The sequence below is a fragment of a genome, unplaced genomic scaffold, assembly GCF_019419815.1.
Source record: "Pyrus x bretschneideri cultivar Hongxiangsu unplaced genomic scaffold, Pyrus_bretschneideri_v1 Contig32, whole genome shotgun sequence".
Taxonomy (NCBI): Eukaryota; Viridiplantae; Streptophyta; class Magnoliopsida; order Rosales; family Rosaceae; genus Pyrus; species Pyrus x bretschneideri.
In genome coordinates this window covers 4,014,052-4,041,750 of record NW_025999635.1, presented here as the reverse complement: position 1 = coordinate 4,041,750, position 27,699 = coordinate 4,014,052, and the positions used below count along the sequence as shown (strand labels likewise).

Genomic DNA, 27,699 nt, shown 5'->3' with positions numbered 1-27,699 from the left:
GCTAGAACATGAGAATCTCAACCCCACCGTCTTCTTCTTCCCTTTTCTGAGAACCAAACCCCAAAACAAACGTCACGATCTCAACCTAAAACCCCAAAACAAACGGTGTTTGGATTTCGATAAAGAGGAGAATTGCTCTGGTTTGGTTTGTTAGATAGCTGGTACAAAAGAGATCGTCTCCTCAGTTGTATAGTTAATGTAGTCATTCTCTCGCGTGTCTGCCATTCTTTCACTTATCTTTCGCTCTCAATTCCGCTCCCCCGCTCGCGGACCTTCCCTACGGTCGAGTTGCCCCACCCATTTCCTCTCAGACAAGCACGTAACCATCTACTGATATCGAGCTAGGTTCAGATAACTAAATTGATTGTATGACCATGATAAAAATTCCTCTTCATTTTGTTGTACTGAGCGAAAGAATTGCCTAAGCATAGGCCTTTCCCTTCGAAGTCCAAGGATCAAATGATCTGAACTTTTAAAATTTGATTTAACGGCAAAAAATCATTATAATTTTAATTTTTTTACTAACTTCTTTGTTTTAAGCCGTTGAATCAAATTTTAAAGGTCCAAATCATTTGATCTCTAGATTTTGGAGGGAAAGATTATGAGATATCTCTTTCCCTAGATAGTTCATTTTACACGTGTCATTAATTTAGTGAGCCATATAGGATAGTCGGCAAATTTATCCTGAACACTGAGTACTCAAGTATCCTCGAGGTTTATTTTTGTATTTTAAAAGGAGCAATAATTGAGTCCTCACCATTCAGGACCCTTTATACTGATCATCCTATGTGGAACAATCAAATAAAGACACCTGTCCTACCTATATTTAACTGCAACTGAAGCAATCAATATTCTAGAATCCAAACATGTTCTTCCTCCCTCAGCAACCTTTGCTGACCCTTGCTCTCCTTCACTGTCGTCGGCGGCCGATATCTCAACCCCATCTACTCCTCTCGTCCGGCAACCACTTACACGTCTCCTCTTCCGGCTTCCCTTCTCTATCAACCCCACCCACCACTCCTCCTCTAACCAACCTCGTCGACCCCGTCTTCAATCCATCCTCTTCTTTCCAGATGCGACCATGGCAGCAAGAAGAGGAAGGTGGTGGCGAGTCGCAACCGGTGAGTGGGCAGGTGCAGAGGTGCTCCCATGGCTTCCACCGAAAAGAACATGAGGGATTTGGGGTTGGACCGACCAAGAGGTTGGAGGGGAGTTGTGGGTAGTCGACGTAGGAGAGGTTGGAGGAAGGGATGGGTGGCCAACTCTGCGATGGCATAGGAAAGGGGAAGAAGAAGATGGGTGTTCGGTCATATGTTCAAAAGCGAGAGCTGGTGTTTGGTTACAAGGATTGCAATAGTCAGAGGAGTATAAAATGAACAGGTGTTATAATTTTATTGGGTCACATAGTATGGTAAGCAAGTTGGGTACTCTCTGATGAGTAGCGAGGTATTATTCGAGATGTTATTTTATGTCATGCCACATCAGGTTTAGCTTCTCAATTAGAAAACATTTTGTTGTCTTTTCTTATTGTTATTGTTAATTTTGACATTTTGATATAATTAAAATAGTAATCCTTTTTGAGAGAGGATCATAGCCGGATCCTCTTTATGAGGATTATGAGAATCTTCTAATCACATTCGTTTATCGTACATCGTGCGATCAATTTTTATCAAGTACGGTTTATATTCAATTTTTAATAAAAAAATTTACAATGATTTTTGACCGCATAAATATACGATGAACGATTAAGATTAGAGTATTTCCAGAATCCTCCCAAAGAGAATCCGGCCAGATCCTCTGGATCTTTTGTTTTATATGTAATCTCTCTTCTCCCTCATTTTCTCCGGCCTTTTTTCTCTTTTATCTTCTCATTTTCTCCGTCTTCTTCATCTTCTTCATCGTCATTAAAATAGCGGATTGTTCGATGATATCAACATCTTCCGACCTGTAACTTTCCAAAAAGCTAGCCTTTTTCGAAACCTGACAAACCCAATATTCCCTAGCTACTTTGGACTATCGAATCCTTCTCTCCTGCCATGGAAGCAAAGGAAAAGAATTGAATAATATAGGAGTTTTGATGTGGCAGGAGATGAGGCTTGATCTGGGAATGACGTTTCAGTTTCGTATTCTTTCTGCCGTTCTCTATCGAAGTTGTGAGAACAGTTCCAGATGATTTGTTGGCACGGCTTTTTCTCGACTGAGCTTTCAAGTGTTTTGTTTTGTTTTGTTTTTACACGGTTGGTAAGGTATTTTTTTCTAATTTAATAAAAAGGAAACGAAATAATTATTTCCACCTTACCAAAAGGCACATGCCTAGAAATTCATGAGACGAATGCATTTACGTAATACAATCACCATATAACTAAAGCATCCCATTCTGGTTTTGGGGTTCTTTGGTGCCCTTCGATATGATCATCAGCTCCTTCATTTTGTCACGGACATAACAAATTGCTGCCTTCATTCTGTCACAGACATAACGAACACCTGCCCTCATCAGCTCCTTCATGTACATGGGTCATTTTATGACGGACATAACGAACAGCTGCATTACAGAGTCTTTTTAGGGTTTGGTAGGACTTGGTCGCAATTATCGCAAAATATATGACCCAACATGCAAGAGTAAACCAACCAAAATTTGGAACGAGGATGAGCACCATTAGAATCAATGCAAGAGTTCCGCACAAGAGGCTGAGTTTGTTCATCAATTCACATATCTCTGTATTGTTGGAAGCTTGGAATATCTTGACAGTCGCCAGTGCCCCCGCGTAAGTGAATAAATCAGCAATCAACATCACAATAGTGTTGTGGTCTGTGACAAATGGAGACGGCGTATCTCCAGTCGCATGCTTCACCTGGAGGAGGACTCCTAGCATGGTGAGGAGAAAGAATATACATTTGTGTTCTGACGGTAGAGAATTGTAATGACCACCCTCCACCCTAGTGCTGCTGCTGCGAATGGTATACATAATGGATGTGAAATTTACATAAAGGATATCTGCCCACAACGCATGCACATTTGCTAGCCAACTAAAGAACATGACCTTATCTAAGACCCCATTTGATATACATACTATTAATTGTTTCTTCACCCTTCTTCATTCGTCATTTCTTCCATAAATGTACGTACATATTAAATATCTCCTATATTTATTGCACACAAATGTTAAAAGCGAAACAATATATCATCAAACATGCACTAATTGAATTCCACAACGGCTTATCTAATCAAGTTAAAATGTCACAAAACCAAAAAATTATTAGATCGTACACTACTATGACACCAGCACATGGTAATTCCACCCAAAATTTGACAAATATTTCATTGTTATACTGCTGGAATTAAAAACTTCATTTGGTATAACCAAAAAAAAAAAAAAAAAAATTTCAAGACATAAAAATACCCCATGACCACCTCCCACCTCCCTCCCCGATGATTCCCCGTCCTTATCAGTTAGCCCCCATAGCTTCACTCCTGCTATGAGGCTGCCGCCCCTCTCTATCTCTTCCCCAAAACCTCAACGATTTCTGCATATGGTAAATACAATTATAAATAACCATTAATTTGGACTACTAATTAGAGACATGGATTATTCCCACCAAATGGAAAGGCAGCTGGGTTGCCAGGAAGGACTTTCTGGCCAACCTGTGTAACCGCAAGCTCATCGGCGCGCGTTTCTTCTCCGCCGGCTTCGAATCCACTAACGGCAAGATGAATGAGACCCCTCGGAGTACCGCTCCACTAGAGACTCCGACCGTCACGGGACTCACACGTCTACTCTCGGGTATGCCAAGGGACTCTGGCTCGCCGTGTACAATGTTTGCTGGAGCGCCGACTACTACGAGCTCGACATCCTCGCCGCCGTCACCGGTGGCTGCGATGTCGTTTCCCTCAGTGTAGGCGGCGTCGTCGTCACCGCGGAACTATTTTTCATTTTCTATTTTTTTTTCACTTTATAATTCCTCTACAACACCCCCATAATCCAAGATTTTAGGATTATTAGCGTCGAGACAACTGGTTCTAAACAGAAGGCAAATCTTTTTTTCCCAGCTGATTTTGAAAGAACAAAATATGAAAGGGAAGAAGAGAGCTTTCCACATAACTATCCAGAAATATGAGAACAAAATCACAGCATACATACATATATGATATATGCATGCATGGCGAAGTATGGAAAACGAGCAAACGGCAAAAGTGAAGCAAAGAAAATGCACTAACAGTGGGAGCCGTCGAGAGTTAACCAAAGTTGAGTCCTCCATTGCACTGCTTTGCGTAGAGCGCTCAGTCGTACTCATTAATTCCCTCCTCCTCCTCCTTCTTCTTCTTCTTCTTCTGATCAAGTAAGTCTTACCAAATGGTTTTTTTATCTGAAATTTTGGGGGACGACAAAGGGTTACATCGTATATTCCCCTGTGTAAATTTCGGGTGACGACAAAGGATCGTCGAGGGATGTATTCTGTATTCCTTTGTCGTGATTTCTTTGTTCCATCGATGAACTCTAGTTAATCTGTTGAGGTCAAGAGAAGACGGATTGACAGAATTCTGATTTTGTTAATGGACCCAAAAAGAGTCACATTATCTCGTAAAATAAAGAATAAACTACCGATTTTTCCCCTAAACTTTCAATTAGCATTCGATTTCTCTCCCTAAACTTTTCAATTAGAAAACTAAGGACAAATTTATGTTAAATGGAAGCATATACACAACATGTGATGGTAGTTCGGGCGCTTTTAAAGACCCTAGATTTATAAAATGTTGACCCGTGCAAATCTGTATGATTCTATAGTTTTTGTGTTTAAAGGTCTAGCGAAATGATGTTTTTGTCCTCAAAAGAGAATCACATGGTGTGCGTGCACGTGATAAGAGTTAACTTTAATTTGGATGAAATCTATATAAAACTAACGGTAGAAGAAAAATCGGCCAAAAATAATAATTCAAGACTGTGATTTTTCCAGTAAAAAAGTTTAGGGATAAATCAAAAGTTAAAGTAAAAGTTCAAAAGAGAAATCAACGATTTACTCTAAAATAAAAAAAATCCTTTTATTTGTGTTCATTAATTGTCCACTTCTGAGCTCACATATTTTTTATTTGTGTTCATTATTGTCCACTTCCGAGCTACCATTCTTACAATTTCATCAAAACAAATTAAACAATTCATCAAGTTTGAGATCCCAACTGATATTGTTTTGTTCGTATCTACACTCGTTTCGAACATGCAGACGTCGTGGGAGCAGCTACATTGTCCGAGCTGATATGCTCCCCTCCATACAAGAGTTCGAACTCTCCGCCGCAACTTTGAACCAGCACGAGACTTATATAACTCAATTGATTAAGAGATTCACCCGCACGCAAAGTCTCGTAAACAAAATTTGTCATTGGCGCATAATTTAAAGTCATAATTGTTCAGATATTAACTTAGAAAGAGGATCCTTTCTGGATTCTTTTTATGAAAATCCTGAAAATCCGTGAATTGTATTTGTTCATTGTACATCGTGCGGTCAGAAATCATTTTAATTTTTTTTTATTTAAAATTGAACCCAAATAGTACCTGACAAAAACTGACTGCACGATGTACCATAAACGGACACGATTCACGAATCCTCACAAAGAGGATCCAGATGCATAAACTTATGGTAAAATTGTACTACCATGTTAGAGCTACGACCCATTTAAGAATTTTGTCTTTGGTAAATCTTTTCATTTTATAGCAACATCTTATAACCATACCAAGTTTAACTACCCAAGAAAGACTCAATCCATTGCTAACTAGGATTGGTTGAATTGGTAAAAATTATTCTGTTCACTAGATCAAGGCATAAGTTCAAGTCCCGGCGACAATCATTCTTGATAGGTGATTTGTTAAAAAAAGGAAAGGCTTGCCAAGACCTGAGATGGGGTAGCTTCCCCTCCCCTAAACTTTTTTTGATCAGGCAAGAAAGACTTAATCCGTTGCTTAATCAACAACTACATTTTTGACCAAAAAAAGACAATTCAGAGTTATATTTCACTACTCGAATCATATAATCGAATGCAATAACAATTCTTTGGCATAGGAGATCCTTCAATGTTACGAATTAAAACTACAAATCTAAGCACAGAAATCTGTAAAAAGGAATCGTCTCTGATACAGCATTTGCACATCTGCCTTCTCTCATCCCCCTCCACACATAAACTAAACCCTTTTTGTGCACTACAAATTCGAGAACGAATCGAGTAGGCCTTTGCCATGCAAATGGTTTGTTCAACTTCTTTTCTCCAGTTCCCAAAACTATAGATACCACCGTAATAAAACGTAAATGGCCCTCATACAGTGCAGCCACCTAGCAATCTAAATTCGTCGTTGGTATGGTATAGGACCATAATCAAACATACATGACCTTTCGCACAATGTGGCCACCTGGGGATGTGATACATCATTAGTATGGTCGGTATCGCATGGGCCGTCTGAACCTCGGAACCCTCCTGAGCAAAAGAAAAATCAGGTCAATGGCATGTCACAATATGAAGAGCTCATGCAAAGTTTCTCAAAGTGAGCGAGAGAAACAAAAACAAAGCTACAACTTTCAAGCAATGCAACTAACGAAGTAACTTCAACAAAATTTCAATAAACTTAATGAAGCTGCAATATTGACAACTTGATACAGGAGAACATGGTAGCCTATGAGGAATGGCCTAGTCCTTTAAGGTCGTTTTAGTTTCCAGTTTTGGCGGTTTAAGCATTTTCACCTTTTTTTCCCTTTTGCTAGAGACAACATATTATTTTCCAAAAAACAACATATTATCGGTTTAAGCACAATAAATATAGGCTGGACTGTTGCTGGAGACAACATATTATTTTCCAAACTTCCATGCCTCTTTTGACTCCCTTAAAAAGCAACAAAAGTAGAAAAGGAGATCATTGTGCAATGTGCTTACCCATAACCAAACCCAGGATAGAAGGGTGCAGCAGGTATGAAAGGCCTCCGAGATCGAGAAAATGGGCTGGGGCGCCTTCCTCGATACTGTTTCAGTCCAGGAACGTTTGTACGCTTAGCAGAGACCTGTTAATATACCAAAACCAATCACTGTTACCCAATTGATCGACTAAAAAATCAGTATTCAAATAAGTATAGAGACCTATACATAAAACAAGAAAGAAAAAAAATCAAGTACCTTCAATTGACGGCCATGCAATTCTGATTCATTTAACAGGAGAGCATTCTGAACAGCCTCAACTTCAACAAACTCAACATAAGCAAATCCTTTTGGTTGACCAAACTTGTCGGTCAAAATTGTAACTCTGTTAACGGTTCCACAAGACTGAAAATGCTGCTGGACTTCCTCAGGAGTACATGCATAATCAACCTGAGGGTGAAGTCAAACAATAGGTTCTCACTCTTGGCCATAATGCTTCCAAAGAGCACAGCAAATATCACATGGTAATAATTTAAAAAAAAATAAAAAAAAAAAATAAAAATAAAATTCCCTAGTGCAGATGAACTAAGTCAAAAACTTGGGAAAGCATACTAAAACTTGAGACTGCAGCTTATAAAGTACATTGAACTAATATTAAGTATTTGTTACAGTTTAAGTCAACTGATCCAACTTTATCTTTGTTACAGTTTAAGTCAACTGACCCAACTATATCTAAACCAGAAATTATCCAAACTAGCTATTCTTTCAAGATTAGCATGGCTGTGGGCAGCAGGTGGCTACTTGATTTAAATCTCAAACGAGAACTTAAACACACTAAAAACCCTCAATAATTTGTAGCCTACAGGCAAAAAAAGGAAAACAAAGTCTAAATAAAAATAAAAGTCACCTAGTAAGTGCAAGAAAAGGACAGAAAACAAACTCTGTGGACAGCCCTGTCCTAGGGAACACCAAAAGCAAAATGGAAATCTCTCCTACGATAAACTCAGTAATATCCTAAACTCGAACTCGATATAAAGTTTGAAATATTTGATCCCTCCAAAATAAATTTGACATATGTAAATAGATAGAGACAGAGAGCAGAGCATGAAAACACATATCCATTATATAAAAAGGTCCAAATTAAAATGAAAAAGAGAAAGCATTGTTGAGCCTCACATTACCAACATAGATGGATCTAGAATCCACCTCCTCCTTCTCAGCCTGAGACGCAGAACCACTCGAGGAATCTTCATTCACAATCAAAACACATAAAACAAAAAGTATTAGCTATACTGATTGATATCATTACTTGAAGCATTAAACCTAGAGTAAAATTTGAGAACAAAAAGTATTAGCTATTCTGATAGATATCAATACTTGAAGCAGTAAACCTAGAGTAAAATTTGATTGGGGGTATCATGTTTCATCGATTACAAACATGAACAGTTCCGAAATACTACTTATACACATCATGTTAGCCTACTGTGCGACAGAAAGATTCTTTTGAGAACCAATGAATGTATCATGTATGTATAACTCAACAGTGCCCTGGATGGGCTGACCAACAGAGGAAGACCAGGGATGTACAAATAGACAACACTAGCATACTGTGCAGATTGAAAATAAGAGTTCAGATAGTAATAGTTACACAGAAGGACCAATCTAGCTTGCATAAAAGGACAATAACTACTAGTAAAACCATTCAAAACAACAGGCATACAAATATACGGAACAAAATCTACAAAACCCAATAATTTAAAATGAATAACCATCAGAATCAGGAACTTTATACATTTAACAACGGACAACCATGGTCAGACAGATGCGTATCACTAAAACTTTCCTGTTCTATATGCTAGCCTACATAAAAGGACAATGACGAAAAACCCTAGTGAACCATTAAAGACAGCACTCGTGCATGTACCCAGAACAAAATTACCAAAATCCAATTGTACAAAACCAAACACCTTCTAACTCAAGCACTCCATCCATTAAACCAGCGACAACTAACAACATGGGTCTCAGCACGCGTGAATGTACCCAGAATAATCAATAAAATTCCAATTCGGGTACCGTATCCATTCAATCGGCGACAACTAACAACATGGACCAGTTAGACGCATCATGATTCGAAAAAAAATCAAATATTTTCATTATTTTGAGCTTTTGTGAATCAGCATTCCCCAAACACAATCACAAAGGGACAACATAGCGGATTTTGACCTAGCATTACCTACACAGTCATCATTAAGTTCCAATTCAAACCCACCAAAAAACCCAATGCAGCCTAACCCTAGCTCAAGAAATCACCACCAAAACACTCAAAAGAAATAAAATTTAAAACAGAAAAGTAAAATCCGATACCTTGAACAGCGCCCATCTCCTTCTCGACCTTGGCCTGCATGTCGCGGAGAGCTCCAGCCTCTTCCTCTATCTCTTTCAGCCGCTTCTTCATATCCTCCAGCTCCTACACCACATTGAAACCAGAACGCGACCCGAATCAACCCAACCGGGCCAAACAAAAAGCTAGAGCACCAGATTTACGAGGCTAAATTGATTGAGGGAGTACCTTGGAGTTAGGGTCGTCGTTGTAGTCTTGGTCGTCGTCGACCCCGTCGGCCCTGGACGACATGTCAACGTCCTCGCCGTCGTCGTTGGGGATCTCGGCGCCGTAAACCTCGTGCTCCTGTTGCTCCTCCATAGCCCTCTCTCTCGGTGGCTGTCGGATTGAGTGCGATTCGGAGAGGTCTGTGTGCGTGTGTGTCTGGTTTTTTGAGGTTTTTGGTTTTGGGGATATTATATATTTGGGATCGGGCGGTCGGTGTGTTTGGGCTTGCGGCTTGGCCGCTTGGGGTTGAGAGGAAGAAAGCGGCTCAAATTTGAAGTTTTAGGGAATTTGTAGGGGTATTTTGGGGTTTTGACGTGTTTATCCGCTTGTCTTTGATTGGCTCGTTGGATTCCGACTTTTATGGGCTGATGATGAAAGTTTAAGATTGAACCGCGTGGATTGAAAGAAAATCATGCGGCTGCCGTTCGCTTCTTGCTTTTCGTTTTGCTTTAGGTCACTGTTGCCGTACTAAAGTCCTTGGGCTTTCCGCGAGAGAGGAGAATTCTCTCTTCTATTCTTATTATTTTTTTCTCTCCTCCTTTGATACTTTGTTTAAAATCAATATCAGATGTTAATATGGATTAATCGTGATTGTTCAACGTAAGAGGAGATAAGAGGGAAGAAGAGAGAGATTAGGAGATGAAAGAATCATCATTCTTCTATAAGTGGCCAACATCATCAGCAACTGAGTCTTAGTATTGGATTTCAACCACTAATCTTGGCTTATTTTCTAGATAAAATTTGGCATAAAAATAAGTTTTAACCCACGATTTTTTTTAGCTCAATGATTGAAGAAGATTTAAGCAAGTTTAAAATTTAAATTTTGAATTTTAACCCAACAGATGAAGTTAGTCTACCATAAGAGCTACTATACCTAAAAGAATTTAGCATAGAAATTACACTAGGAAGAGGGAAAAAGTTATGAAGACATGAATTTGAAGGTGTTTACTTGACTTTCACAAACAACCTAGACATTAATTGAACTCGTGAACCTTTTAATGCCTAGTTTATTAATAAACATTGCAATTTTCAAATTTCAGTTAGTTGGAATGGTTTATGACCATGACAAAGTGATCGTATGAGAATATAAAAATGGTGTCGACAGCGATAGTCGTAAAAGTTAAGATTGACATTGTTAAAGGAGGCCCCGAGTTCGTATCCTCTCTCTCGATCCATTGTTAAAATTAAGCGAGACTAAAAAATGGTTTGCAAGTTGACATGCGAGTTCATGCACTAAATTTTCAGTGAAGGAAGTGAAGAGCAGTGTCACTTTGGCTTCAAATCCACCGGCTGCAGCTTTTCTTTCTCTCTGGTGCTTTCTCTCATATTTCAAGGCCAACGCAAACCGTTGAGACGCGGTAACTGGCGGTGAGGAGGAAGGTGGAAGTCGACGACGGAGTCGAGTGGCTGACGATGGTGGGTTGGGTGGAGAGTTTTGTTGGCTGTCGAGTTTTTTTTTTTTTTTTTTTTTTTTTTTTTTTTTTTTTTTTTTTTTTTTTTTTTTGAAATAATTGGAGCAATGGTTCCTAATGTTTAGCTTAATTGGAGCTTTGATCCATAAATCTTAGCTCACTTACATCTTTGGTCCTTGAACTTTAGCTTAATTAGATCATTGGTCCCTGAACTTATTATAATGTAGACAATAGTCTTTTTTGCTAACTCTGTTAGCACTTCTATCCAATTTTATCCAAAATAAGGGTTTACAGGGAAAAGATTGAATAGAAGTTTTAACGGAGTTAATTAAAATGATCATCGCTTTGCATTATAACAAGTTTAGAGATCAATACTCACACGTTTTTAACTCAAAGACCATTTCCGATGTAAACAGAATGGAGGTAACACAAGCACATATTTGAAAAATTAAAAACAAAATGGTTAATATTGTCATATCACATTACGTTAGCTTTATGTTTCTTGCATATTTCTTATGTAATGGATGTGCTTTTTTTATTTTTTGTGAAAGTTGTTTAGGAATTCAAAAGTTCTTGAAGTGCTTTATGCAAGAAACATATAATTGATACTTCTTTCAAATGCACTTCAAGTGCAAACACTTTGATTGAAAACGTTTTCAATCATTTTAAAATCACTTCCAAACATTTCAAATTGTTTGCTTCTGCATAAACTCTGAGCAATCATATCTCCATCAAGGTAAAAAAAGACCTTTTAACCAAAAGGATCAAGTGATGAGGCCTCAAAAAACCAGTCAACAAGAACAAAATTTTTGTTAGTGGCCAAGGCATTGACTCTTTTCAATATGTGGCATTTCAAGTAAGTTGGTGATGTTGCCCACTTCCTAGAATCATCTCAATCGCAAAAGCAGCTCAAAGATGCTTTTCTCTGCATTAAAAAGCCAAAAGCCAAAAGCAGCATAACACTCCTCTGCCCTAAAATGGCAAACTGGCAATGAGTCTCGTTGAGGCAAGAAAAAAATTGCATTATATATGAGTGAAGACATATTTTTGATCAAGTTGGCTGCCAGATTGACCTCCATGATCTTCCCTTTTGCTCCAAAGAATATATTCCCTGGTGACAGCCAAATGGTGCAGACACACATATATGAAATAATAAAAAAGAATTATGGCACTGAAATTATTTTGGTTCGTTTTACAGGGCTATAAATAGAGAGTTCAAACACCGATCTTTGCATCCTCATCTCAACATTGTAGCGAGTTTACGAAGTCTTAGCGAGAAAGATTCGAGCCTACGACCAATTACTTAACAGGCGAACACTGGGTGAGAAGTGAAGAGGAAGAGAGGTCTTGCATGAGAGTTAGAGCCTTGTTTGGTAGCCAAGGATGACTTGCCTGCTCTACCTAGAGAGACGAACTCCACTTGTTTGTGTGAGGAAAACTCCTGTTTGGCCAGGCAGGCATCCCTGGCTAATTTGACAGGCTCTTCTTTCTCATGCCAGGCCTTCCTTCTTCCCTGAGCAGAACTGGGGAAATGATGACTTTTTCGTGAAAAAAGGTGGGAGCTTTTTAATTTCGCTAAATTGCACTAATAGTCATTGTAATTTGCTTGAATTTTCACTTCCGTTCTTATGCTTTGAAAAATGCTATTCGCATATCATTTTTATTTCTCATTTACCTTTGTTAATTTTTTGCCATTGATTTTCTTTATTTTATTTGATTTAACGGCCAAAATTAAAAGAAATGTGTGAGAAGTAAAAGTGGTTGTGTGGATAGCATAAACGTATGCTTTTTCCTAGCATTTTTGTCCTTGTAGTGATGTAGTTTCATTTTGTTTGCACTGCTAATTAGTCTAATTCGTCAAATTTTTTTTTTCCAAGTTGGGTTTTTCAAATGAGAAGATATGCACAAAAAGGAATGAAAAGTTTAACTTAGATGAGAAAATGAATTAAATGGTAAACATAACGAAAGTATAAGAACGAAAATGTAAGAAAAACTATACAAATCCTGAAAATTCGAGGTCTTTGTGACTATAAGAAATGAGTTCGGCTACAAAGATACATATCACTCAGTTATTCAAAGTTTATGCAAAATCTAATAACAACAACTCATTAAATACTAATATGCAAAGTATAACTATTGATTTTTCGAACTACTCAGCAATACGTATTAAAAATTGATCTAAACTTTTGAGACCCCATTAAACCCAAGTGGGCCCCAATCTTTCTCTGAGTCGTCTTCTCAACAGAAGCAACGGTTGGATTTGCTCCCGTATACAAAACTATTTGGCGGGAGATATCGTTTGTCTGGACAAAGATATTTTCTTTTGCATCTTCTTCCTTCATCATCTTCATCTTCTTCTTTATTGCCAAGTAAAGAAGGAGTTTGTATGTTCTCTACATCACCAATTCACCAACAACACAAATTATCAAAAAATGCAGGAACTTCAATCGGATTGGTGCTCCCCTACTCGCCTCCAAACCAGCCCCATTGCCCGATTCGATTTTCCGGTACGAATCACTGCATCCATTACCCTTTATCTCCATCAAGATTTCACCTTTCTCCGCCGTTCATCCATGCGTTGTTGTTTCTTCGACATTCGGTTTCTGATTTGGTGTTCTCGAATTTTGGGTTTTGTTTTTGCATCTGCAAATTCAGGGAGATCGGTTTATACCCAGTAGGAGTTTGATGGATCTTGATCAAGCGCGCAGTTTATTGACCAACAGAACAACGCCCACCCGAAATTCGAATTTCAATGTATGAATCCACATTGCTTTCAATTCATCAGTTTTAGTCTCTTTCTTTGTCTTTTTGGGAATTGTTCCTGGGTTTTGTGGGGTTTAGTTTTTACTTCAATTTGAAAGTTGCATTTAACTTCTGAATATCAAGATTTGGGCCTGCTCCAATTCTATCAGTTTTTAGTTTTTTTCTTTGTTTTCTGGTAAATTGTTTGTGGGTTTTGTTGTTTTGTAGTTTTTACTTCTGTTTGAGTGCTGCATCTAACTTCTGATGAATTTCAAGATTTGGGTCTGCTGTGTTTTCTTGTAAACGATTCTCAAACTTGTTGGGTCTCTGCAGGATGTATACAGACGGAGCTTGGAGGACAAACTGACTTTGGATTCGGATGGGAATCCATTTAGGATGCTGGTTTTTAGGGGAAGTCCCAAATCAAACCGAAAGCCGATCCGTTCTGTTGATCTGATGCGACAGGATGAAGCAAAGGAATTGGACAGTAGCATTAAAAATGTTCAGCCTCGAAGATTGCCTAAGGTACTAAAAACGAAATGGTTGTCAAACGTTATCAAATGGTCTATATTTTTTGAACTTTGATCTAATTGAGTGCGAATGCTGCAGGGGGAAGCTAGGGTTCTGGATGCAGTAAACATAAAAAATGACTTTTACTCCAGCGTCATGGATTGGGGGAAGAACAGTATTCTTGCAGTTGCTCTGGGGAGCGATTTGTTCCTCTGGAACTCGACGAACCGCGAAGTGCACAAACTGCTGCATGTTGATGATCCGAGTGATTTCCCAACCAGTGTAACCTGGTCTGAAAATGCTAAAACTTTAGCCGTTGGATATAGGCGATCCAAGCTCCAACTTTGGGATGCTGAGACTTCCAAGCTTGTAAAATCTCTCTCAAACACCCTCTCATGAGTTTCGAGTTTTTTCATTGTTTTCGAGCATTTGGTTCATCTGTTTGACACGCAGGTTAGGAGGTTTGAAAATCACAAGGACAGGATAGCCACCGTTGCGTGGAATGGTCACGTTTTAACCTCCGGCAGCCGCGACGCATCCATCATCAACCATGATGGTAGGTCAAAAATGTTGTTTCACATTCATCTTATTGCAACATTTCACATATTTTTTGTTAACTGTTTTCGCAGTCAGAGCAGGGAACATTGTGGCTTCCAGATTGCAGGCGCATAAAGAAGAAGTGTGCGGTTTGAAATGGTCAGAAGGAGGCAATGTACTGGCAAGCGGAGGCAATGATAATCTTCTGTACATCTGGGACTCATCGAAAATGAACTCGAGTCGTTTCTTGTTTCGGTTTAGAGAGCATAGTGCTGCAGTCAAGGCCCTCGCGTGGTGTCCCTATCAGTCTGAGGTGCTTGCCTCTGGTGGAGGCACAGAAGATGGGTGTATTAAGTTATGGAATACAAAAAAGGGAACCTGCATTAAAACCATTGAAACCAATGCTCAGGCAAGTTATAGAATTCGGTCTCCGTTTTGTGAGCTTTTCGTGTTTTTTTTTCCTTTTCGGTCTCTTGTTACCTGCAATCAGTTCACGTTGTATATCCAGGTCTGTGGACTGGAGTGGAACAGGCACCACAAGGAGATTCTGAGTGCCCATGGCTATAGTCGAAGCGAGCTCATCAAGAATCAGCTGTGCATTTGGAGGTATCCTTCTATGGCGAATGTCGGAAACTTGAATCGCCATACGTCCAGAATCCTCCATGTTTCCCAGGTTTGACAACCCGTAAAGCTTATTCATCCCATACATCTGGGAATATATCTCGATGTTCCTATTTAGCACTTATCGCGTGAGTGCAAATGGTTGTTGACGTGAAATATCTTCAGAAGCATCTAATTTGGTTTCTTTTGATTGATTTTCGGTGCAGAGCCCAGATGGGTTAACTGTGGTATCAGCTGGCGGAGATGAGACACTTCGATTCTGGGACATCTTCGGACCACCAAGCATCGACAAAATCTCTCCTCTGGATGGCCTCTTATCTCTCAAGACTTCTCCCTTACGATGATGCGGATAAAAGCTGTAGTTAGTTAATGGAGAAAAGAAAATGTACATGAACAGCTCTATAGATTGTAAAAAACCACAGAGAAATATACATGTTCCCTTATGACTTTTGCACTGCCAAAAATTTCCTTGAGAAAAATCAACAACGTGTTGTATTACTTTTTGCTAAATCGTGCCCTACATTCTATCAACTCATTCCTCGTGGATACACAAAATTTGGTACATGCCGCCTAAACTTAGATCACCTCTATTACATTTGGAAGGCAACGAGCCTATAACTGTTCCCGGATTATCTAGACTGCAAATAAACTGAACTCATTCGGTCTCTGAGTCATCGCTCTTGTTGTCCACATAAATCTCTGGAACTTCACCGTCTGATGTTTTCTCCGCCTCCTCTCTCTTCTTCCTTTCCTCTTCTTCCTCTCTTTCAGTAGCTCGAGCCTTCGCTATTTCAAGCCTAGAACTGACTGCTTCCCACGATACAAGTTTCTCCATGAAGATTGATAAGTAATCTGCTCGCCGGTTCTGAGGGAAGAATCAAAGATGTGGTTGTTAGATGCATTGGTATAAGACAGAATGCATAGGTCCCAAATCACAAGACGGAAGTTCAAATGTTCAATAAACAGAGACTCACCTGAAAATCGAGGTAGTAAGCATGCTGTTGAAACAAAAGCAATTTAAATCTGTTAGTAATGGCTTTTCCCAAATGAACTGAGCAATATAACTACTTCCATATGGGAAGAAACACGAAAATGTCTAAATACCTCCCAAACATCGATAGTAAGGAGTGGCTGCAGAAATCAATATGAAAACTCATTACACACAAGGAAGAAAAGTCTTAATGTGAATGGTAAGATTTCCTAAAGACTATAGAGTAGTACAGTACTCATCTTTACTCACAGAATAATCCCAAATAAGCGGGTTAACGGCATTAGGACTCTTCACCACTACAAGCTTCTTGTCTTCATCAGATGGCTTAGGATTTACTGCATTTCCAACATCAAGTCTATTTGCTTTATCTGGAAAAGGCAATACATATATTAGTTTACGCAAATTCAGCATGGAGAGGAACATTAATCTTAAAGCATATAATCTGAAGTGTCATGGTGGGAAGACAACTACTCACATGCAAGCCAAGCCCAGCCAGAACCCAACTGTGTAGTTGCAGCTGACCTTAAATCGTCAATCAATCTCTCAAAAGAACCAAAGTCTCTATTAATTAGTTCTAGAAGTTCCCCGGATGGTTTTCCCCCGCCACCTGGTTTCATGGATTCCCAGAAGAAGTCATGGTTCCAGATCTGCAAACAGGCCAAAAAACGAGTGAGTAGTTAACAATATGGCATTGATGCACACCAAAACATTATAAACTTGAAATTGCAAAAAACGCATCAGGTGGATTAATCATTATCTACCTTAACATTCAAGTAGTCGTAAATTTACCAATACCGAATATAAGCTTAAAATGTGTAACTTGAGATGTACTTCTCCACACTTCCAGAATATAATCAACTAAAACAATTCAAAATCGTTACAGAAATCCATGTTGCGGACAGCATACCTGCGCTGCTTGATTGAAAGGTGGGAGCATATCCCCCTTGTTGTATGTAGCAAGTATGACATCTTCCAATGACAATTCACCTAGTTCTGTTCCTGCTATCAACTTGTTTAGGTTATCCACATAACCCCTATGGTGCTTCCCCCAGTGATACTCTAACGTCTCCTTGCTCATATGCGGCTCCAATGCATCCTGCTCAAAACCAAACATCAAAACAAAGTGTCAAATTTACACAGCATTGTCATACAAAGCGAACAAGTACCTGAATTTTACGGATCATTTCCAGCTAAACTAGCTAGAATTCTCAATATATAGCTACTCAAAGTACAGTTTCTTATACGAGTACCCGAATTTTACCATCTCAATATGGTTAATAAAGGATGAAAGCTGGTAACTTTATGGAAATGAGTCAAAACCCACTGGTAAAACAGTGATTAGCTACACAAAACCGGCTTGTATTTATATATAAGAAACTTCATATGCAAAGAAAAAGCTTACTTACCAGTGGATATGGAGGAGGCTTCAGCTCAAATTGGGCCCTAATATCGATGGCACCGACTTTCCTTCTGCATTTTCTCTACTTTGACAGCATCAAAATCCCAAATTAAAATTTTATATAAAACGAAATCAAATTTTCAAACATTTTCTTCAAAATTCTCAGAAACCAAAGGAAACCCATCTCTGCTTGTACGAAAGTAAAATTTAAAAAATTTTAAAACAGGCGAACCTGTTTCTTTGGCCACTGCAAACTGCGAGCCGGTCCCAGACTTCCACTGAGCCCTGCAAATTTCGATTAACCGTTAAACTTAATGAAAACCCACTTGCACACAGAGGAAGAGAAGGAGGGGGGAGGCGGGTAACGAGTGCAATGACCTTGACAGGACGGACCCAGTGCGCACGTTAGCGGACCAGTCGTAGCTTGGGGTGCCGTTGCTGCTGCTGCAACTCCGACTGGTGTAACCATGTCTTAAAGTTGAAAACTTTGGATAAAGCAGCAGCTCAACACTTTTAACAGGGGATGGGACTGAATAGTATATGTTTTATTTTGGGAGGGGCTTGAGTAAAATATATCAACTTTGTTGGGTCCATCTTATGTGTCATTGTGTCAACATTTTTTTGGTCAATCATTGTGGCAACTTGATGTCGTTAAATTAGGTAAATGGTACTGAAATTGGAATTTACTTTCCAAACCTTTTTTTTTTTTTTTTTTTTTTTTACTGATTCCATACCATTATTGGAGAACAAGATTTGAACTTTGCACATTAAATTAATAATCTAATTTGGCCAATTATTGAGTCAAAGTTGGATGTAGAAACGGAGCATTGAATTACTCTTAATCGATATTGTTCAAACTTAATTATTTATTGTTAAATGTTAGAGTTTTATTAAGAAATATCTCAATTACCATATATTACTAGGTGGTAAGTTTTATTACAAAATATTTTTAGTCTTCTAAATTTCTGAATGTGAGACTTATATATAATACATCCCTTACATAAGATTATTACATAATAGGCTACATGTGGAATCAATCTCACATTGAACATTAACGTGGAAACATGGTGTTACATTAAATTTGGTAACTTAGGCATGACCCGAACCCACATAACTCACAATCAACCCCACTCTAATATCATGTTAAATAATGTCCCATGAAGGCATAGTTGCCCCATTAGGGCATGCACTTCCTATGTTTTTTTTTTCTTTTTTCTTTTTCTTTTTTTTTTGTGATGGCGACTTGGAGAGTTGGAGTTTTGCAAAATCCTCTTGGTTTGGTGAAACGTGTAAGCAACTCGGTCGAATGTGGTGCCAACTACCTCCAAATGAGAAAAATGTCTGCAATCTCACTCACTGCGTGACCATTTTCAGTTGCGGACGATTCAGTTTTGTTGTATTAGTTTAGTTTCAAATGGAACGGAAAACTAAGAGATGTAATGCGAATGCATTTTGCAGGTATACGAAAGATGGCGAAGAAGGACAATGCAAGGTACCAGAGGCAGTTGATGGAAAGCCGCTCGTGGTACTGCGAAACGGCAGATCATGAGGATAACAGAAAAATGTGGATGATTTCAGCATAATATTGTAATGTAAGTGATAAATATGCCTTACATTTTCCTTGTTATTAAGCCTGTGATTTTGCTGGTGCTTAGGAAATTTGGACTTTCACATTTCCGTATACAGAACAGGAGAACGAAAACAGATGACGAAAATCACAGGGAGAATTTCTTCTTCCGCTTAAGCATTTACTTGATGTTATCTGCGGTTCCTGTAAAAGAAATGACAAAGGAAAGTTCAATAAACGGAACATTTCTTATGCCTCCGAACTAATTCAGAAGCAATGACGATCATATTCAGTTACCTGTGTCAACCTGCCAGCAAGACTCGGAGATGACGTTGAGGTATCACGGTCTTCATTCTCCGTGTTGAGAATGGTAGATCTTATCGCCCTCATGATGCTGCCGTATGTGGTTCCATGTCCATGCTCGATGGCTTGGGTGAAAGAAAAAGTCATGACACCAGTTGGAGTAGTCGTATGCCAGCTAAACTTCTGTCTTTTGCCTCACCTTATGAGAAACTCTTTCAAAAACAACCACACTATGATTTTTTAAAGGTTTTTGGGTGTCGCTGCTTCCCTTGGTTAGTGCCTTATACTCATAATAAGCTTCATCAGAAATCAAAACCGTGTGTATTCTTAGGGTATTCACTGAACCACCAAGGTTACAAATGCTTGGATCTGTCAACAAGACGCATTTACGTGTCTCGCCATGTCCTATTCGATGAGGACTGTTTCCCCTTTAGGGGACTCACATCTGTCTCTGAGAACGTCTCCACTTCAGGTAATCCTCAGGTCTCGGACCTAGTATTAAATTTTGATTGCCCTAGCACCTCTAGTGTCTCTCCACCTCGAAACCTTCCTCTGGCCGAGCCACCTCTTACCCAGGATATCCATCCTACCTCACTTACCCGTGTCCCCGACCTCTCCCATCCTGATCCACAATTTTCTCCTATTGCAGACTCATCTTGCCCTCCCCTACTAGTGTCATCTAATATTTCCCCAGACGCCCCACCATCAAATGAGCAAGTTAGGGTCACTCCTGAAACCTTGATACCTGTCACTGCCAGTGGTTCACAACATGTGATTACCACACGCTCCAAGTCCGGAATACATAAACCCAATCCCAAATATGTTATGCATTTAACTGTTGACAAGTTACCTGTTGAACCCACGTGTTTCAGTCAAGCTATCAAGTCTCAGGAGTGGAGGAATGCCATGGTTCAAGAGTTCAATGCCTTGCAAAAATGTGGGACTTGGACCTTGGTCCCTTATCATTCCAAAATGAATCTGTTGCCTAATAAATGGGTGTTCAAGGTGAAACGACGTGCAGATGGTTCGGTTGAACGCCATAAAGCTCGCCTTGTCGCCAATGGATTTCATCAACAAGCGGGTGTGGATTACGGTGAGACCTTCAGTCCCGTTGTTAAGCATAGTACGATCAGGCTTGTTTTAAGTCTTGCCGTGTCCCACAGATGCCCTGTCAGGCAGTTGGACGTGCAAAATGCGTTTCTGCATGGGTTTCTGAAAGAAGACGTTTACATGCGACAACCACAGGGCTTTGTTGATCAACAATTTCCATCTCATGTGTGTAAACTACAACGTAGTATTTACGGGTTAAAACAAGCACCCAGGGCCTGGTTCCAAAGGTTCTCAGATTTTCTGCTAGAACTAGGGTTCCAAGAATCCTCCTGTGACTACAGTTTATTTGTGTTTCGCCAACAAGGTGTGTATCTGATCTTGTTAATTTATGTCGACGATATTCTGATTACTGGCAATAGTCCTCATCAAATATCTAGCTTGATTACTCGATTGGGAACGCTATTCTCTATGAAAGATTTAGGCCCACTTCATTATTTTTTGGGTGTTGAAGTTAAATACAATGGGACTGCTATGCATTTGTGTCAATCAAAATATGCATTAGACTTGCTTTCTCGCACCAACTTCACTGAAGCCAAGCCAATATCCACCCCGGTCCCATCTGGTCACAAGTTCAATGCGTATGTGGGGGAATCATATGACAAACCCGACGTGTATCGAAGTGTTGTTGGAGCCCTACGGTACATCACCATAACACGCCGTGATTTGTCCTATGTTGTCAACCAAGTGTGCCAATTCATGCATTCTCCTAAAACTACTCATTGGATGGCTGTCAAACGGATTTTACGGTATTTGAAGGCCACGCACACTCATGGGCTTCTATATAAGCCTGGTTCTACTCAAATCAGTGCCTTCTTTGATGCGGATTATGCAGGCAATCCTGATTCTCGGCATTCAACTGGTGGTTTTTGTATATATCACGGTTCAAACCTTGTCTCCTGGAGTTCTAAGAAGCAGAAGACCGTATCTCGGTCTAGTGCTGAGGCAGAGTACAGGCAGTTAGCATACACTGCCGCTGAACTATCGTGGTTTTGGTCTTTATTCAAGGACCTACATTTGCATCTGGATCGTCCTCAGATTTGGTGTGATAATATCTCTTCCATAGCTCTGGCGTCTAATCCAGTTTTCCATGCACGTACCAAGCATTTGGAAGTTGATTATCACTATGTTCGGGAGAAGGTTGTTCGTGGTCAATTATTGGTTAATTACATTTGTTCGCAAGATCAACTTGCAGACTTATTCACCAAAGGCTTGTCCTCGTCTCGATTTCAGTTCCTTGTCTCCAAGCTTCCCGTTGTTCCACAGCCTGTCAGCTTGCGGGGGGCTGTTAGACAAGATAAGCATGCTAAGCTTATTGCCGAAACTTGTGGAGTTTGACTTCGTTCAAACTCTTATCGTTCCAGCCGTTCCTAGTTTCTAGGCTGTTTAGTATTTGTTCTTCTGTTGTATTTTTGAACGTATGGTTGTAATCCTTTTCCTTAGTTTTCTGGTTGTAATCCTTTCCTTGTATCTAGGGTTTTCAAACTCAGTCTGTAATCATGAAACTATTATAAATACATGCATCCCACGATTGTTTGGGTATGTAATTGAAGTGAATATTACAAGTGATTAAGTTTTACAGTTGTCTTAGAATTTTGAAGTACTGAAGCATCAGCAGAGGTCTGATGATCATCACAGCCACTGAGGCATATGACCTTCCCGCCATTTGTTCCTTTCCAAACACCCGATGGAGGGCGGTGATCCTCCCATACGTATCTCCCACTTCTGCATCCATAAATTATGCTAAACTCTTGACTACAACTTGCCAACATTAGATTTTGAGTGGTGATTTGTGCACTCTCATTTTCTCATCCTTTGGATTGAATAAAGGAAGCGCGCACGAGGAGAAAACTGGATTGTGAAAAATCACAACCGTAGATTTTAGCAACAAAATTTAAAACTCGGCTTAGTTACCTGTCGATCCTGCAAAGGAATGCTAAATCTAGAGCAGTACCGCTATGGCAAGCATCCATAAAGGTGTGAAGCTTAACCCCACGAGGAAGAGGTCTTACAATCATTGCATTGATCTCATCGTCTGAAATCAGTCCCGGACTCTTGAAATCCACGGGACACAAGTTTTCGTCATATCCATCCACCTCATCCCCGGTGTAGTTCCTCTTTCTTTTTCCATGACCGGAATAATGGAACACCGAGGAGTCTCCTGGTTGGCAACCTTGCACAAGCCAATGCAGAGCCCTTATTATGTTTTGTTTGGTAGGATGCCGATTTGGGTGAGTTTCTTCTTCTGCAAGTAACTCTCAGCCTGTTCAGTTTCTAGGAAAATAGGTTTAATATCAAATTACCAGGTTGAGAAGTTACCGGTGAGCATGAGAATGGAGGAATCCGGGAAGTGGAACCGATTGACAAGCAAATACTTCATACATTTTGCATCATTGATGCAGCCCTTAAGCTCATGCTTGGAGTCCTTATACGACACAGCGCATATCACAGCTCGTTTGCATCCTCGAGCCAACATAGGTGTCCCTGGTGGTATTTGGCTGTACGGGAGTGGAGGCAGGGTGAGGAGGGGCGGTTGATGAGGCGGGCAGTGGTGGGAATACGAGTACGGGGCTGTATAGGTGGCAACCCGGCATATGGGGTGGTAGACGGGGGCTTCGCCTGGCCGTAGTAGCTGCACCTTTTTATGGCAGTTCGAGCATTGTACAGGCATCAACATGGTGAGAGAGTCTGGGGGGAAACGGGAAGAGAAGATGTTGTGATCATCAACCGCAAATCATGGGACTTTAAATATTCCAAATCTCCAACTTCTCCTGTTAGTTTGGTTAAGATTCGAACACATCTATTCTTCTATGTTTTTTAGATGTTTTTTGCTTCTTCGTTTTATGCTACAATACTTTACATCTTGTTCTTCAATTCTTTTCTGTTCGAACATATTTATGTTAAAAACATGTCGCGGGCTTAATCAAAGCTATTTAGATGTCGAATAATTTGAAGACTAAGCCTTTGACTCTATTTGTGGACATTAAAGACATAGGATTTTGAATCTTGACAGAAAAAAGACTAATTAGGTGTGAATTTTCGTCGGGAGGCTGTTTACGTTGTTTACTTGGTGTAGCTTGTTCTTGTTCCAATGCAAGGAAGTTTCGGATACAGAATTTATCGGTTAGGGTTTATTTGATATCGGATCTACACAGCACGCCTAACAGCCATCGAGCATCATCCAAGACCACGGAAAGATAGATCGGTAAACAATAGAATTAAACACAAGCAGATACAAAATTGGGTTTCTCTGAGAAGTGTACACACGAATAGGAGGGCGGGGCACAATTAATGAATGATTTTGAGCAATAATAGGGAAATCCTGCTTCAATAACTACAAGGAGAAAGGCTTCTTATACACATCAAATGGTTGATTGGCGGTTAGCTGTGGTTCCTGCACAAAAGATTGTTCAAAGCAGAGTTAAAGATGCTAACCGAAACCAACTTAGGCCTGGTTTGGTACTGCGGTGATTCTGAAAAAAAGCTGGTATAAAAAAAAGTTGGAAGTTGTTTTTGTGTTTGGTAAACATTCAGCTTTAGCTTTTTTTCACAGTTTTGGGTGAAAAAAAACCAAAAATAAGAAGTTACCAAACTCAGCTTTGAAAAACCGGTTTTTTTTTCACATCTGTTTTACATAAAAGCTTACCAAACACTATAATACTGCTTTTTTTTTTTTTTTCAAAAGCACTTATACAAAAAAAAGTTTACTAAACACCCTACTGCTTTATTTCACAGCTGTTTATTCTCACAGCACAGCAGAAGCAGTTTTTTTTCAAAACACAGCAATACCAAACCAGCTCTTAATTGATTTAAGATCAAGTTTATCAAAAATCTAATTTTATGGGAGCGTTTAATTGCTCACGCATTTTCGCATTTTGAATACGGTCAAAACGAGTGCAAAAATAATACCTGTCTTAACCCGCCAAGACTCCCTCCTTTCAAAAGCATGGAGATAAGAGATGTCACAATACCACCTCCAACATCATTGTCTGTGTTACGGATGGTAGATCGCATTGCATTCAACATGTTACCATATGTATCTCCATGTCCACGCTCGATGGCTTGGATGAAAGCATAAGTCATGGCACCAGTCGAAGTAATCTTTGACAAAGCCTGCAAACGTGGCCGCGTTAGCTTTGTTTCTTTGAACAGCCCTATGTCAGAAAAGGAGACATTGCTGGTCTAGCATAAATAACAATTTAAGCTTTTGTCCAAGACTTTACTGAGGTATCAGCAGAGGTTTGATCATCATCACAGCCACTAAAGGAAATGACCTCTCCACCGTTTGTTCCTTTCCAAACACCTGATCTAGGGCGATGATCCTCCCATACGTACTTCCCGTTCCTACATTCAATATCAGAATGAATAAACGAAAAAGTACACAGAGCAATGATAAGCACAAAACAGATTGTGGGAGTAACATTATGCACAGATACATAACAAAATATCAAGCTAGAGTTACCTGTCCATCCTACAGAGATATGGTAAATCTAGCACGGTACCACTGTGGCAAGCATCCACAATTGCATGAAGCCTAGCCCCGGTGGGAAGAGGTTTGACAATTGTTGCATTGATCTCATCATCGACAATCATCCCCTGAGTCTCAAAATCTGAAGGACATAGCGTTTCATCAAATCCATCCACCTCATCCCCGGTGTAGTTCCTCTGTTGTGATCCATGACCAGAATAATGAAACACCAAAGAATCCCCTGCTTGACAACCTTGCACAAGCCAAAACAGCGCCATTCTCATATTTTGCTTGGTTGGGTGCCTATAAGGATCAGCTTCTTCTTCTGCAAGCAATACACACGAACATTAACATAACGAGGTTCTAAAGAAACCCGAGTGCATTACTAAAGCAAGCTTTTAACTTTTTACTACCATTTCACAATATGTGGAACAACAGTAACATGGCACAGTCATAATGCAAATGTTCAAAAACTCAGTTCATCAAAACATGATAAAATTTAGATACACCAAAGTAATAATTTTGAATTCTCAATTGTTAATTTGTTATTAACCATACTTAATTGATTACTTAAATGGTAATTGCATAATTATTCACAATGTAGATATCATTAAAATCTACAGGAAAATACCCACTTTGCCAAAACAAAAAAAAAAAAGAAACAAAAAGATCGATGCTTTGCAGCAAATTTAGAACAATTCAACGATTGCGGACCATAAATGTGGAAATTAAGAACACAAGAACTAGTCTTCGCTGACCCATGAATTAAAGTCTTAATTAAACAGATATTAAACATACAATTCAATCCACACGCAACATCAAGCGTTGAAGAAATGGGAAGAGAAAGAGGTTACCGGTGAGCATGAGAATGGAGGATTCTGGAAAGCTGAACTTGTTGACCAGCAAGTACTTCATACACTTGGCGTCGTTAATGCATCCCTTGAGCTCGTGACGGGACCGCTTGTACGACACGGCGCATATCACAGCTCGCTTCCGCCCTTGCACCGACGGAGGAGGCACCGGCGGCGCGTCGATGTAGGGAGAAGTGGAGGGCGGAGGAGGGTTGTGGTTAGATGAGGAGGAGGAGGAAGAGTAGGGCGGAGGTGGAAGAGCGCGGGAGTCGGCGATGCGGGTGAATGCCTGGCACAGGGGGCAGCGGATCGTCCTAGCGCCGGGCGGCAGCTGCAGCGGCGTGTTGCAGCCGGAGCAGTCTACCAGCAACGGCATGCCGGAACTGAATTGAATTGGATTGGGAGAGATTGTTGTGATCGGAAGGCGATGAGAGAGAAGGGATTGAGGAAGAAGGAAATGGTGGGGAGGGAGAGGGGTTGCAAAAGGAGAAGGCTTTTATTGACTTGGTGAAATGGTGGAATGGTGGAGTGGTTCGTGACTTTGGGAGGAAGGTGACGTGAAATGCGAGGGGAAGAGAGAGAGAGAGGAAGTGGAATTCAATTTGACCAATCACAACGGAGCAACGTCATCCAATGTTATGTATTCAGAATTTAAGAGATTTTAATTTTTTTAATAAATCTAGAGGTACATAATCAGAATTTTAAGTAATTATCTGAAATTTAATGTGTATTCAATCAAAATTTTAAGATAGTTTATTAAAATTCTTAGAAATTCGGGTGTATTCAATTAGAATTTTAAAGAAATTTATAACATTTCAGGTGTATTCAATTAAAATTAGAATTTAAAGAATTTGGAAAAGTTGAGGAATTAGAGGGAATTGGAGAGATTTTACCGTGTATTTTAAACATTCACAAATCTCATATCTCCCCTTGAGATTTTCGAGAGAATTGAATCAAAATTTTACATAGAATCTCTACAAATCAGTTAAACTTCCTAAAAATCCATGGATTTATAAATTCATTAAAATCTCTCAAATTCCCAATTGAATACACCCTCTTGGTTTTATGCTGAATTATACTCTCAAACATCAAATGCATGATAAATTTTTCATTATGTCAAAAACATGGTTTAATACATTAAGTATCGTACACCAGACATAAAAAAACAAATTTGACATAAAAAAACAAATTTGAAGTGGTTGCAACGTTCTTCACACATATGATTGATTCAACTAAAAGACATTCTGGTTCCTTATAGTTGTTTATCTTTTCTAGCGTGAGCAGCTATGGAGTTAATCAAGTTAGATAAAATAGTATTTTTCTTTTTATATAAGAGATTTTTTAGTGTTTCGAAAATACAGCTCTATAAAAAAAGTGTAATAATACAATTAAAAACTTGAATAAAAAATTTTCATCAAATTATATTATGACATTTTATATAGAGAATCGTAATGAATTGAAATGTTTCTGAATATTTTATATGTTACTGAAATCAATGCCAATTTTTCCTTTATTTATGCATTAACAAAATTGTGTAGAATCTTTCATAATTGGGTGATGGGCTACAGGACGATGTCCAAACTTAATTTCATAATGAGCTAGTATAATATGGTTCAAATTCACTTTCGGTGAGCGAGTCGAACCTAAAACCTATCATTTACAAATGAAGATAAATATTATTAGACACAAGA

General features: G+C 39.3%; 5 protein-coding genes across 5 annotated transcripts; 1 reads left to right on the top strand and 4 right to left on the bottom strand.

The window, feature by feature from the left end:
* Positions 1-5,995: 5,995 nt before the first annotated feature.
* Positions 5,996-9,753, bottom strand: LOC103952778 (polyadenylate-binding protein 1-like). Its single transcript, XM_009364452.3, has 6 exons — positions 9,462-9,753; positions 9,257-9,359; positions 8,069-8,139; positions 7,151-7,342; positions 6,914-7,038; positions 5,996-6,460 (listed from the first exon to the last, which is right to left on the bottom strand). Exons 1-6 carry the CDS (start codon positions 9,591-9,593, stop codon positions 6,415-6,417), a joined length of 669 nt encoding a protein of 222 aa, XP_009362727.1. The 5' UTR covers positions 9,594-9,753; the 3' UTR covers positions 5,996-6,414.
* A 3,591-nt stretch (positions 9,754-13,344) lies between these two features.
* On the top strand, positions 13,345-15,675 carry LOC103952779 (cell division cycle 20.5, cofactor of APC complex-like). The gene is made up of 7 exons (XM_048590780.1): positions 13,345-13,419; positions 13,568-13,666; positions 13,988-14,179; positions 14,264-14,533; positions 14,618-14,720; positions 14,794-15,374; positions 15,529-15,675. Exons 1-7 carry the CDS (start codon positions 13,345-13,347, stop codon positions 15,664-15,666), a joined length of 1,458 nt encoding a protein of 485 aa, XP_048446737.1. The 3' UTR covers positions 15,667-15,675.
* Positions 15,676-15,786: 111 nt separating this feature from the next.
* Positions 15,787-18,249, bottom strand: LOC103952780 (superoxide dismutase [Fe], chloroplastic). Its single transcript, XM_009364455.3, has 9 exons — positions 18,091-18,249; positions 17,945-17,997; positions 17,720-17,794; positions 17,221-17,409; positions 16,789-16,960; positions 16,563-16,681; positions 16,427-16,453; positions 16,297-16,320; positions 15,787-16,187 (listed from the first exon to the last, which is right to left on the bottom strand). Exons 1-9 carry the CDS (start codon positions 18,179-18,181, stop codon positions 15,978-15,980), a joined length of 960 nt encoding a protein of 319 aa, XP_009362730.1. The 5' UTR covers positions 18,182-18,249; the 3' UTR covers positions 15,787-15,977.
* A 3,999-nt stretch (positions 18,250-22,248) lies between these two features.
* On the bottom strand, positions 22,249-23,742 carry LOC103952844 (metacaspase-1-like). Its single transcript, XM_009364530.2, has 3 exons — positions 23,009-23,742; positions 22,604-22,934; positions 22,249-22,414 (listed from the first exon to the last, which is right to left on the bottom strand). The coding sequence occupies exons 1-3, from the start codon at positions 23,364-23,366 to the stop codon at positions 22,249-22,251; spliced, it is 855 nt and encodes a 284-aa protein (XP_009362805.2). The 5' UTR covers positions 23,367-23,742.
* A 145-nt stretch (positions 23,743-23,887) lies between these two features.
* LOC103952781 (metacaspase-1-like) lies at positions 23,888-26,413 on the bottom strand. The gene is made up of 5 exons (XM_009364456.3): positions 26,012-26,413; positions 25,152-25,482; positions 24,913-25,033; positions 24,599-24,802; positions 23,888-24,083 (listed from the first exon to the last, which is right to left on the bottom strand). Exons 1-5 carry the CDS (start codon positions 26,382-26,384, stop codon positions 24,024-24,026), a joined length of 1,089 nt encoding a protein of 362 aa, XP_009362731.2. The 5' UTR covers positions 26,385-26,413; the 3' UTR covers positions 23,888-24,023.
* Positions 26,414-27,699: the final 1,286 nt, after the last annotated feature.

What these genes read in the sequence shown, in the direction of transcription:
- LOC103952778 (XM_009364452.3), bottom strand. Translation starts at nt 9,593, where the DNA reads ATGGAGGAGCAACAGGAGCACGAGGTTTACGGCGCCGAGATCCCCAAC. An exon ending in ACGACGACCCTAACTCCAAG is followed by an intron (nt 9,360 to 9,461) that starts GTACTCCCTCAA and finishes AATGTGGTGTAG; the next exon opens with GAGCTGGAGGATATGAAGAA. An exon ending in GATCCATCTATGTTGGTAAT is followed by an intron (nt 7,343 to 8,068) that starts GTGAGGCTCAAC and finishes CTTCACCCTCAG; the next exon opens with GTTGATTATGCATGTACTCC.
- LOC103952779 (XM_048590780.1), top strand. Translation starts at nt 13,345, where the DNA reads ATGCAGGAACTTCAATCGGATTGGTGCTCCCCTACTCGCCTCCAAACC. An exon ending in AGCCTCGAAGATTGCCTAAG is followed by an intron (nt 14,180 to 14,263) that starts GTACTAAAAACG and finishes CGAATGCTGCAG; the next exon opens with GGGGAAGCTAGGGTTCTGGA. An exon ending in ATGCTGAGACTTCCAAGCTT is followed by an intron (nt 14,534 to 14,617) that starts GTAAAATCTCTC and finishes TTTGACACGCAG; the next exon opens with GTTAGGAGGTTTGAAAATCA.
- LOC103952780 (XM_009364455.3), bottom strand. Translation starts at nt 18,181, where the DNA reads ATGGTTACACCAGTCGGAGTTGCAGCAGCAGCAACGGCACCCCAAGCT. An exon ending in AGCCTCCTCCATATCCACTG is followed by an intron (nt 17,410 to 17,719) that starts GTAAGTAAGCTT and finishes GGTTTTGAGCAG; the next exon opens with GATGCATTGGAGCCGCATAT. An exon ending in CTTACTACCTCGATTTTCAG is followed by an intron (nt 16,188 to 16,296) that starts GTGAGTCTCTGT and finishes TTCTTCCCTCAG; the next exon opens with AACCGGCGAGCAGATTACTT.
- LOC103952844 (XM_009364530.2), bottom strand. Translation starts at nt 23,366, where the DNA reads ATGTTGATGCCTGTACAATGCTCGAACTGCCATAAAAAGGTGCAGCTA. An exon ending in CTCCATTCTCATGCTCACCG is followed by an intron (nt 22,935 to 23,008) that starts GTAACTTCTCAA and finishes AGTTACTTGCAG; the next exon opens with AAGAAGAAACTCACCCAAAT. An exon ending in TTCCTTTGCAGGATCGACAG is followed by an intron (nt 22,415 to 22,603) that starts GTAACTAAGCCG and finishes TTATGGATGCAG; the next exon opens with AAGTGGGAGATACGTATGGG.
- LOC103952781 (XM_009364456.3), bottom strand. Translation starts at nt 26,384, where the DNA reads ATGCCGTTGCTGGTAGACTGCTCCGGCTGCAACACGCCGCTGCAGCTG. An exon ending in CTCCATTCTCATGCTCACCG is followed by an intron (nt 25,483 to 26,011) that starts GTAACCTCTTTC and finishes TATTGCTTGCAG; the next exon opens with AAGAAGAAGCTGATCCTTAT. An exon ending in GTCTTGGCGGGTTAAGACAG is followed by an intron (nt 24,084 to 24,598) that starts GTATTATTTTTG and finishes TCTTTTGTGCAG; the next exon opens with GAACCACAGCTAACCGCCAA.